The sequence below is a fragment of the Crocuta crocuta genome, unplaced genomic scaffold (assembly GCF_008692635.1).
Source record: "Crocuta crocuta isolate KB4526 unplaced genomic scaffold, BGI_CrCroc_1.0 scaffold41, whole genome shotgun sequence".
Taxonomy (NCBI): Eukaryota; Metazoa; Chordata; class Mammalia; order Carnivora; family Hyaenidae; genus Crocuta; species Crocuta crocuta.
The window spans coordinates 15,958,151-15,970,137 of NW_027529428.1; the positions used below are offsets into that span (position 1 = coordinate 15,958,151).

The following is an 11,987-nucleotide window of genomic DNA, read 5'->3' on the forward strand; positions in this document are numbered from 1 at the left end:
ACATTTTAAAGATGATAAATTTTATGTTGTATGAATTTTATCCCAGCCCTGTAATTATACAGCAATTAAAAATTACAAGAGAGAGGGGCGCCTGAGTGGCTCAGTCGGTTAAGTGTCCGAATCTTGGTTTCGGCTCAGGTCAGGATTCAAGCCCCACATCGGGCTCTGTGCTGGCAGCACAGAGCCTGCCTGGGATTCTCTCTCTCCCTCTCCCTCCCTCTGTTCCCCTGCTCACTCACTGTCTCTCTCAAAATAAATAAATAAACTTAAAAAAATTACAAGAAAATACCCAGGGGAATTCATTTGAAGGGCTTGGCGCAGAGTCCGACACGAAGTATATGCTCGGAAATTGTTAACCATTGTGTCACGATTCACCTGAACAGTATATGAAGAAATGGAAACAGTTTCACTTTGCAGACATTTGAGTTGGTGAGATTGGGAGTTTCTGAACTTACCATTTCCAGTAGAACTGGGATAATACTGCTTGTGCAGTAAATACATTTTTTTAAGGGTTTAAAAATAGAGCTTTACAGAGGCATCTCTGGGGAGCCAAGGCTCATGTCAAGAGCTTATACTTAGCTCCGAACAAGAAGATGAGAAAGGGGTGCAGATATACTTCAGTGGAAGGACAGGATAGAGAAACCATCCTGACATCTGCTCAGTGTGTGCACATAGCCATTTGGTAAAAACTTTACTCAGTCTGTACTTCTTATTTTCTGGTTATTAGCATTCATCTTAGATTAGCTCCCAAAGGGCAAGAAGGCATATTGCTAATTTGCCTAATATGGTGCATAGCATGGTGGCATGGCTGATAACTATTTCAGTGATAATTAAAAATATTTTTCCTCTGCCAATAGTTCTTATTTAATCAAGCCAAAATCAGTCCGTGTACCAGAGAACTATTCTGGGGCTTTGACTGAAAAAAACCACAGAAGATTTTAATCTCTTTTCTGAAAATACCCTAAAACAGGAACAATGCTGTTTTCATAAACCTGACTCGAATGCCATTCAACTATCACCAAATTAATTTTTATAACTACAAAAGAAAAAAAACCCACATGTGCAGAAGAACAAAGGCCGGATAAAACTGGAGATGGGGGTGAAGGGGATCATACGCTGGTATAAATCATTACGTGTGACTTTTTCTCTTATTGCGATTTCTAGAATTATTTCTTTTTTTTTTGAAAACATTTTTAATGTTTATATTTGGAGAGAGAGAGAGAGAGTGGGAGAGAGACAGACCATGGATAGGGTTGGGGGTAGAGAGAGAAGGAGACATAGAATCCCAAGCAGCCTCCAGGCTCTGAGCTGTCAGCACAGAAGCCCAACCTGGGGCTCAAACCCGCAAGCTGTGAGGTCATGACCTGAGCCGAAGTTGGACACTTAACCGACTGAGCCACCCAAGCGCCCCTCTAGAATTATGTCATGAACAGTAATTTTGTATACGCTTAGAGTGAAAAGAATCACCCCATTTCTTTCGCGGTAGGGCTCTTGGACTGGCAGCTGATGGTAACACCATGAAATTAAAGAATAAACCTCTAGTTGAGGTCTTAATGTCTACCCGCCTAGGATCTTCCTTCCCCGTTTCACAGATACACTCAGCATAAAAAGTGGTGAAGGCCTGGCCAGCTGTAGGAGCTAATGAAATGGTCATATGAGCCCATTTTAAAGCTGAGGACACCAAGGCTCAGAGATGATCACAGCATCTTGAGCATTAGAAGGGACCTTGAAGGCCTCTCATCCAAGCCTTTTGCCCTGAAGAGAGAGGTTTAAATTGTGGCCCACGTTATACAGCTTGTAAGTTGATGGACCCAGAACTTGAGCCTGTTGTTCTAACGTGGGGTTCCTCCCCAGCTGCCTCACTCCTTGCTTGGGATCTTCTTGCCTTTGTGAGGGAAAGCTGCCCAAGAGTGAGTTCCTGGTAATTTCTGGGGCTACCGACGTCCTGGTAACAGTCTTACCCTCAGGCTCCCGTGCTGGCCCTGCGGAGGGCCTCTGTAGCGCTGCATCATTCAGGCACCTTCTTGACTGTCCCCTTCCCTGGTTCAGGAGCTGCCGTGCCACGTGGGTCCGATCTGCCTCCTGGTGAGCTCTTATCCTTAGCAGCCTTGACCTTAGAGACCTCTCTGTGCTCTTGAATCCAGTCCAAGATTCTGGCTCTGGAAGAAGGTAGAGAAGGGTTGTGCCCTGTGAAACCCTGACCTCATCTTGCAACCTGGACATTCTTCCAGTGATTTTTCTTATCAGGCATCTGGTTTTTCCAAACTGCTTTGAGACCAAGATAAAACACACCCATTTACAAGGTGTAGCTCCTGACTGAGGTTCCCCAGCAGCTACTTCTTACACCTGAGGGTCCCAGGGTGACATCTCTGGCCCAGGGCTCCTCTCTCAACTGCTTTTCCGGGTCTTGATTGGTATTTACAATCTCCTCCTTTTCAGGAAAGAAAATGGAAGGAAGGAAAGGAGGGAGGAGGGGAAGGGAGAGAAAGGAAAGGAGGAAAGAAGGAGGGAAGGAAGGAAAGGGAGAGAAGAAAGAAGGGAAGAGGGAAGAAGGAGAGAGGGAAGAAAAGGGAAGGAAAAGAGGAAAGAAGGGAGGGAAGGGAAGGAAGAATGAAGGAGGGAGGGAAGGAAGGAAGGAGGGGAAAGGAAGGGAAAGAGGAGGGGAGGGGGGAGGGAGGAAGAACTTAGAATTTGTGATACTCAACTCTAAGAACATACTTGATACAAAGTTTTCAGTACTAAATACAGTAACCTTTTCCTGGTGATCACCACCTCTGATAGCTCTGAAATGGCTCTTTGTGGTAATTCTTTTATCTCTCCCATAAAACCCACATCTGGACAAAGGCTAAAAAACAGCAAGTGCTTTCCTTTCTCATCTCCCTGCATTTATTTGGGGTAGAAATGATTAGAGACACAGTTGATCAGCAGTAATATAAACCCTAAGACTGGAGCTCATGGAGTTCTTTTGCTCCTCAACAGAGTGCTTCTGTAGCTGTTTTCTGAGCACAGACACATCTCCTTTCTTTTTACATACAGAGCCTTCTTTGACGTACAAGCCACACGTTTACTTGAGACAGCCTGAATAGTATGAGAGAGAATGTCTCTCTGTTTGGGTTGTTTTTTTTTAAACGCTGGTACTATAGAGTATATCCTTACAGCGTAAAAGACGTATGTTTCATATAGAACAGCGGAACATAGGCAATTTATGAAGTAGGAAGTGAGCACAACATGTTTTTTTTAAAATTCACTTAAAATATTTTGAATCCTTGGCATTCTTAACCATTCAGGGGTCTCTAGCCCTGGGTTTTGAAATACGAACCACCTAGGATTGAAATTGGAGGGTGTGTGTGTGTGTGTGTGTGAGTGAGTGAGTGTCTTAGCTATAATAAGAGAAGGGTTTGAGTGTGTTTGTTCCAAAAATATTTTAAAATGGCTGATCAGAAATACATTTAGAAATGCCTGCATGAACAAAGAGATCAAGACAAAGGTGAAATGTGTAGGAAACTAAAATTAAATCAGGGATAAGGTTACCATGTAGATATACCGTGTGGGGCTCCTTTATTCGGCCTGCTAACTGCCACGGGGAGCACAGCAGGATTTAAATGAAAACTCTAGTGTTGATTATAATTCACATCTCTTTTCATTACCCTCTAGCTCTTAACTTGCCCAAGCAACTGTAAATTTTCAGACTCATTGTCTGAGTTTGTAAAGGACCATATCCAATTATCCCCTCCTTGACTCTTTCTACCCTTTGTCACTGTATTTCCGGTTAGCGGAGGAAAAAAGATGTACAAGTCATCGCAGTCCATCTTATCTGTTGACTTAAAAAAGAAGGGGTTGGAAGGGCATGGTGCTCCTAACTAGTGACTCTGGATCTCAGAGTTGTGAGTTCGAGCCCCATGTTGGGTGTAGAGATTGCAAATAATAATAATAAATGTAAAAAATAAATGAAAATAAAAATTAAAAGGGGTGACCTGGGAAGGAGCAGAGTGTAGGAGTGGGAAGGAGTAAGGCAGTTAGATATTAGGACCGTTTGAAATCTGAGATTTGTAGTTAGCAAAGCCAGCACAAGGAAAGAATTCATGTAGACACCTCTGAGGGCACGCTTTCGGAGAACATGCACTTGATCCTTGAACAACACAGGTTTGAACTGTGCAGCTCCATCTACACACATTTTTTTTTTCAATAAATACAGTCCAGCACTGTAAATTTATTTTCTCTTCCTTATGACTTTTTTTTTCAATTTTTCTTATATTTGAGAGAGAAAGAGAGAACCAGAGCCTGAAGCGAGACTTGATCTTATCAGCAGTGAGATCATGACCTGAGCTAAAGTTGGATACTTAATTAACTGAGCCACCCAGGTGCCCCATGACTTTCTTAGTAACATACTTTCCCTAGCTCACTTTATGATAAGAAAACAGTATACAATACACGTAACATACAAAGCATGTGTTAATTGACTGTTTTTGTTTATCAGTAAGACTTACAGTCAACAGAAGGCTGTTAGTAGTTAATGTTTTTGTGGAGACAGAAGTTACACATGGATTTTCAACTGGGTGGGGGTTGACACCCCGGACTCCAGCATTGTTCAGGGGTCCACTATATAACATTTCTTTATTTTGAACATTTTCCTACACTCACATAATTATAAGCCTTAGTGTCCACAGCACAGATTCAGGAGACTCTTGAGACCAATTTGGACACATTGTTATCTAGAAATAACTAAAAAAGATACAGAAAGCCTTAGACAACACAGTGGTTCAACAGTGTGTGAATGTAGCAAACCAAGAGAACATTATACTGCTAATAAAATTACAGAAGTTGCATACACAAAGAGTATCATAAAAACTACCATGAGTATTTATGAGAAAATGAGAAAAATAAACACTGGTATGTAAACTATAAAATGAGCACTGTATGTAACCTATAAAATCAAAACTGGTATGGAAACTATAAAACCTAGGGCACCTAGGCTGCCTGGCTGGCTGAGTTAGTAGAGCATGTGAGTCTTGATCTCAGGGTCATGACTTTGAGCCCCAGGTTGGCGGTAGAGATTACTTTAAAAAAACAGACAAGTAAATAAAATGTAAAATACCTAAGGTAAACCAAGAATAAGGGGAGTGTGTAAAAACAAAATAGTCATATTGGGTTGAATAAAATGATGAATTTCTTTTCCTGCCCAGCAGGATTTGGGATGTTTTATTATTATAATAACTATAATTGGAGGATAAAAGAGATAAAAAAACAAAAGCTTCCAAGTGAGGAATATTTTTTATAGACTTGCTGAATAAATGTATACTTTTTATTCATTAAAATGTGGTTTGTTTTTTAAGTCTCAAATTTACAGACTCATGGAAGATCATCTAAACTATTTTTCATGCCATTAAAATGTGAGGGTCTCTGAGGGTATTTTTCCATAGAAATGTGTTCAAAAGAACTCATTGCTCTTCCTCTTTTCTTTTCTCCGGTCTTTGCTTCTCTTAGGGATTGCCATTGGAGTCTTGGTTCGAGAATACAGCAAGCTGTCTAGTCTGGAGAAATTCTACTTTGCTTTTCCTGGGGAAATTCTAATGAGGATGCTGAAGCTCGTCATTCTGCCATTAATTATATCCAGCATGATTACAGGTACCGTGAGAAAGCTGATGGTTCTCTGTGATTATTTAAGGAGCTGTCTCTTAAGTTGTTCTTTTCTAATTATGGAAAAAATTGAAATGCATTTGATGCCTCATACACACACACTCTGCTTACTTGGAAAGTATGTATTGGTTCACGGGGAAATACCGCATTACTCACAGAGTGACACTGCTCTGCCCAGACACTGTCCACCACAGCTCACAGCTTCGTTGGGCCAGCCACGTGATGTCTTGTGGGGAAGATGCCATTTTCTTTTTTCTTTTCTTTTTTAATGTTTATTATTTTTGAGAGAGAGGGTGAGCAGGGGAGGGGCAGAGAGAGAGGCGGACGGAGGATCTGAAGCGAGCTCTGCACTGTCAGCACAGAGCCCAACGCGGCACTCGAACTCCATGAACCTTGAGATCCTGACCTGAGCCGAAGTCAGACGCTTCACCACCTAAGCCACCCAGGTGCCCCGCAAGGTGCCATTTTTAAACATACTATAAATAACACTCCAGGACACAGGAATAAAACAAAAACAAAACAAAAACACGCACCATATTTGGCCACTGAGAATGTCAGCCGTTGTCCCCAGGAGAAATGTGGGCGTCAGTTTGGAAGCTGTTTTCAGTGGTTCACTTGTCTGGTTCCCCACCCGCCCTCGGCACCTGCCCTCGGCTTCTCTCTACCTTCCTCGCTGTGCTTCCCCTCCTCCTCATACCTGCCCTTGAAAACTCACAGCCCTGTGCTGCAGGAAACATTTCATTATGGGTTTGCACCGCATTTTAAAAGCCTAGCAAATCTGAACTTATGACACAGTTGGCTTTGAAAAGGCTTTCTCCCTTAGTGGCCATTCTCTTGCAAGGTGTGTCTACAGAGCAGGCGCCCCGGTGGAGATGGAGATTAATTTGCCTTACAGAAATGTCCCTTGTCTGAGTGCGGTAAGCTTCTAGTGCATTCCATAGTTTCTTGTACTTCCCTTTGCTCTGGCAATAGGTAGAATGTGGCCTGATCATTGCTAGTGTTGTCCGCTTGAAAAACCCAGGCTTGATGTAATCCTGTAGTTAGGAATGTTGACGCATCGTCTTCTAGAACATTTTCCCCCACCACCGCTACGAAGACCTGGGGCTGATCTGTGTGGAACATTGGATGTTGGTCTAGGGTGGGGGGCGGGGGGCCAGCATCCGCTGTACTGAGCTGTAGGTTTGGCTTTGGAACTTTTCAAGTGCCAAACTCCAGTCAGATTAGAATCTCCTGGTCTGGGTATCCTTGGCTTATTACCAGCCTAAAAAGAGTGTTTAATTATTTTTATGTATGTATTTAATTATGTTTTGAAATGCCTGGCTTCTTTTAGGCCCTGCAGCCTGAGGGCCAAATCAGCAGGCCAGTGCTTTGTACCGCGTGTTGTTTATCCGTTCAACTGTAAGTTATTGTAAGCATCTGAAGTTTGGAAGATTTCATGTAGGCATCTGGACTTCTGGCTTCCTCTGAAAAGAATTAAGATCACAAAACACTGGACCCATGTCCCCCCCCCACTCCCCAGGCCAAGAGTGATCTGGAGCTAAGAGACAGCTACTCTATGTAGTTTGAAGCTAATACTTTTGAGGATACCACAGCCCCCCACCCCATCATCTGACCCCTCGCCCATGGCACTCATTTATCTGCTGGCCCAGTAGGGGTTGCCTTTATGGCCCCTTAGAATTTTCTCAGCATCAAGATTCTAAATCTCTTCTGAGGCTCCTTTGAAAAGATGATGAAAGCTTCAGAGTCTCTCCCAAGGAAAACGTTCACAGTTTTACATAGAATACTATACTTTGCACGCACTTGGCATGAGATACATAAATCACTTGATGATCGATACCACTTAAAACTTGGGTCTGTGGAGGAACGTATGGTAAGTTGATCCAAATTAGGCAGCAGATCTAAAACTCATGCGTTAAACCGAGTTTGGGAGAAGAGGTAAAAATACATGTATGAATATACTAGTATAATATGTGGTGTTTGAAATATGTATCACTTCTGGCAGCCAACAACTAGTGATATTTTTGCAGTTGGGCTGTTTCGTGTGCGAGCTCAGCCTTGCAGATAATCTAGGAAAATAATTTGCAGCCCTCAGCACTCCGCTCACCACAGAGCCCAGCTGCTTTTTGAAGCTATATCATAGATTTGGAAAGTTTTTTACAAAAATTTTAATGTTTATTTGTTTTTGAGAGACAGAGCACAGGCAGGAAGGGGCAGAGACAGAGGGAGACACAGAACCTGAAGCAGCTCCAGTCTCTGAGCTGTCAGCACAGAGCCCGATGCAGGGCTTGAACTCAGGAACCTTGAGATCATGACCTGAGCCAAAGTCGGACACCTAACTGAGCCACCCAGATGCCCCCTGGATATTTCTACATTTTCCTTTACCAAACCCCTGGCAGTTAAGTGAGTAACAGAGTGCAGAATCACTACCCCATTCTGTTGCCCTGAGCGAAAGATTCAAGGGACATGAGCAAAGCAGGATGGAAACAGTGAGCCCATGTTCATGTTCTAAATTGTCAGATGAAAGGGGGAAAGTAGTATCACTAGTGCAGGCACGGTTGTGGGAAAACGGGCTCATTCATACATTTTCAGTTTGGAACAGATTTGGTGGGGGGCAGCTTGGGACATGTTCTGATCTCTCCACTTTGTAATTCTGCTTCTCAGAATTTCTCGTAAATAATCAGAGATACGTTCAAAGATTTAGGTACAAGGATGTCCATGGTAGCATTACTTCTATAACGGTGGTAAATTATAAGCTGTCTCAGTGGAAGTTAAACACCTAAGTTATGATTCTCTACAACTATTAAAAAAACCTTGGAAACATTTAATGACGTGTAGATATGTTCTAACATGGTGTAAAATAGGAAAATAAATTACACAATAGGATGTTGTATATGATCCAAATCTTATTAAAATTTATGTGCATTTTTAAAAGTCGGGATGAAAACCAAATAGTTAATGGCAGTTGGATCAGGATAGTAAGAAAACATGACTTACTGCGCTTCCTTTACATTTTCAAGGTGAATACATGGGTGTTGTTGTTTTTTTTTTAATTTTTTATGGCCTATTTTTTATGTTTGAGAGACAGAGAATGAGTGGGGGAGGGGCAGAGAGAGAGGAGGAGACAGAATCGGAAGCAGGCCCCAGGCTCCTAGCTGTCAGCACAGAGCCCGACGCAGGGCTCACACTCGCGTACTACGAGATCGTGACCTGAGCCGAAGTCGGATGCTTAACCAACTGAGCTACCCAGGCACTCCTTTGTTTGTTATTTTTGTTTGGTTGGTTTTATATTCTTTCTCTCTTCCTCCCTCCCTCTCTCTCTCTCCTTCCCCTTCTCCCCCTTTCCCCGTTTCCCACTTTCTCCCGGAGTGAGACGGGTTGTGCTCTGTGTCCCCCTGTAGCTCTGTACCACCTTTTCCCTGGTGCGTGGCCCTTGCCCGAGACCCCGCAGTGGTCCTCAGCCTCCCTAGCCCAGCACGGAGCCAGGAGGGTAAAGTGGAGGATGGCTGTGGAAATACACAGGAAGAGCAGTTTTCACATTTCAAAAGCCTTTATAAACCCAGCAGATCAGTAGCTTATTTTATACACTTATTAGGACAAAGGAAGATGCATGTTGGATGCTGGGGAGAGTTAAATGGATGCCCTAAGGACACAAATTAGAGGTAGAAAAAAATTAAGACCTACGATTAGTAATCTGTGCTTCTGCATAAAGGAAACTGTCTTGATGAATTAATAAGTAGCGGGGGAACCCTCTGGCATCAAAGCCTCTGCTGACATAAAAATACTTCATAGCTGTTTTTTTAAACAGAGGCATCCTTCATGTGATGATGAGTGTGACGTGTCACATTAATCAGGGAAATTTGCATAGAGGCTTAGATGGTATCAAGAAATTGTTGATAATTTTCTTAGTGGTGATAATGGCATTTAGTTACATAAGAAAATGTCCTTTTCAATGCATATGGAATTGTGTAGGAATAGAATGACAGAATGTCCAGAATTTAGTTAAAACAGAAAAAAAAAAAGAGGAAAAAGCACAGTGGATGTAACATCAGGGCATTTTTAGAGACGGGCAGTGTAGACACTAACGGAATCCTTCTTGTATTTGATGTCCTGAGGGACATGCGTCCTGTGATGTGCAGAGTATCTGTTTGGGCCCCATTAACGGTTAGGTTTCTGAGCTGTGCTGGTATCAGACCACCGGGGAATTAGCAAGAGAAATGACTTATGGACACTCCTGAGAATTGTGGCTCTGGAAAGCCCTGGTCCAGGTCTCACCAACCAGTAAGTTTAAATCCAGAGCACGTTTTCCTTNAGTCAGACGCTTAACCGACTAAGCCACCCAGGCGCCCCCGGAGCACGTTTTCTTTAATACACAGATGATGATGATGACCGGGGCCTCCGATAGCCAGCACAGGAAAGGGAACGGCCGCTCAGCCGGCTCCCAGAGGTTCCAAAGCATCGCTCCAAGATGGCGCCTAGGCTATGCTCAGGGTGAGGCCCCCATCTTTTCCATCGAGCCTCTTGGCCGCCACCACCTGGGCCAGAAGTGCTCCCCCGGGCACAGCTGCCTCCCTGGTGTCTCCTGTGCCTGCGGCCACGCCTCCGACCCTGAGGAGCTCCCCTTTTGCCCCTCTCTCCTGTGATAGGCATGAGAACTTAGTTCTTCACAGGCTGTTCCTTGGGTCAAAGCTTTATGAAAGTTTACAGAATAAAAGGAGGTGAAACACCAACAGTGACATCCAGCTGCCCCCCAAGGGGGTCTCGCCACCACCTGACGCTAGGTTTTGAGAAGGAAAAATGTCACCATCACACAGGTCTTCCTGCCCCGTCCTGGGAGCAGACCTCCTCCTGGATACTTACCGACGAGGAGTATCCACTTCAGAGGAAACCCTCTCTGCAGGTGCATAGGGACGGTTTGCCTTGTGGACCCCATCAGGGGACCCACACCAGAATGGATACCGTTCGTACCTGCGGGGTTGGGGCTCACCCCCCCCCAACTGCAGCACGTGGGACTCTGTCCGGGTTGGGCTGTATTGAGTCCATGCCGGCTCCTGTGCAGTTTGTCCTGAGAGCAAGTGCTTACTCCTGCCTGTTCCTGTGGCACCTTATCCGGATTCCCTCCACATGTTGGCTCCTCAAAAGCACCCACACCATACTTGGTTTGTACTGTGGGTTTGCAGTCCAGTACATCGCGAATTTATACCAAGCCAAGAAAACTCTCTCCTTTCCCTCCATCCCAAACCACTTGGTCCCTGGGTCAGAGCACTGAGTTCACCTCCTGGACAAATCATGTACCAAATATGAGACTTTGGTAGAGGATTCTTGCATTATGTTTATCGATGAACTTTCCCCCTTTGACAAGAGCACTGCTTGGGTATTACATTTACATTTGTGGGAAGCTTCTTCAAGGATAAATGTAAGACTCCACCCTTTAATGATTTAAGAAAAAAAAAAAAACAACTTGTTTCAAACTTTAAATGGTTATCACTCCAGCCCCTGTACATCAGGAGTTCCAAATTTTTAGGGCTTGATCTCAACTCTAAGGCCTGAAGTTTTCCACTACTTCATAACCAAGAAAAAATAACCTTAATAGAGGCTTAGATAAAAACAATATTTATTAAAGAGCAGTCAGATGTAAAATACGTAGCAAGTAGGGATCTGCACAGTTGTTTGTTTTTGTTTTTTGTTTTTGTAAAGGGCTAGATAGTGAATATTTTAAGCTTTTCAAGCCACATGCTCTCTGTCCAGCTTCCCAAGCAGCTGTCACAAAAAAGCAGCCATAAACAATATGTAAGTGATGGCCGTGGCTGTGTGCCAAAAAAGCATTTATTTGCAGTAACAGGAGGCCAGCCAGCAGCTGGCCAAGATGAAGGACAAGACTACATTCTAATTCTCAAGATGCAGTGTAGTTGAGGTGGAACCCTTGTGGCAAAATAAACCGGCACAGCGAGCAAATCCTACTTCTATGAAGCCGTGAGTGTAAATGCCCTGAAGAGGCACTGAGGCATGGAGGGGGGGGCAGGGTAAGTGAAGTTGGTCAAGGTTTTTGGAGACAACTATTTAAAAAAAAAAAATTATTTTTAACGTTTATTCATTTTTGAGAGAGAGGGACAGAACACGAGCAGGCAAAGGCCAGAGAGAGAAAGCACAAGACACAGAATCTGAAACAGGCTTCAGGCTCTGAGCTGGCAACATAGAGCCCAACGAGGGGCTCAAACTCACGAGCTGTAGATCATGACCTGAGCCGAAGTCGGATGCTCAATCCACTGAGCCACCCAGGCGCCCCAGAGACACCTGTTTTTGAAATTCAGGCTTTGCAGGAGAGGACACATTGGATCGAGTAGGCTGGGGAA

At 43.8% G+C, this 11,987-nt stretch overlaps 1 protein-coding gene across 1 annotated transcript in view; it reads left to right on the forward strand.

Annotated features, from left to right (window-relative positions):
• Nucleotides 1-5,545: 5,545 nt before the first annotated feature.
• The window catches only part of SLC1A1 (solute carrier family 1 member 1), a 47,425-nt gene continuing 40,983 nt past the window's right edge, over nucleotides 5,546-11,987 (forward strand). Inside the window, exon 1 of the mRNA XM_077759442.1 lies at nucleotides 5,546-5,625. Within this exon, the coding sequence (XP_077615568.1) occupies nucleotides 5,571-5,625 (55 nt within the window). The 5' untranslated portion in view covers nucleotides 5,546-5,570. The remainder of the gene's footprint in view (nucleotides 5,626-11,987) is intronic.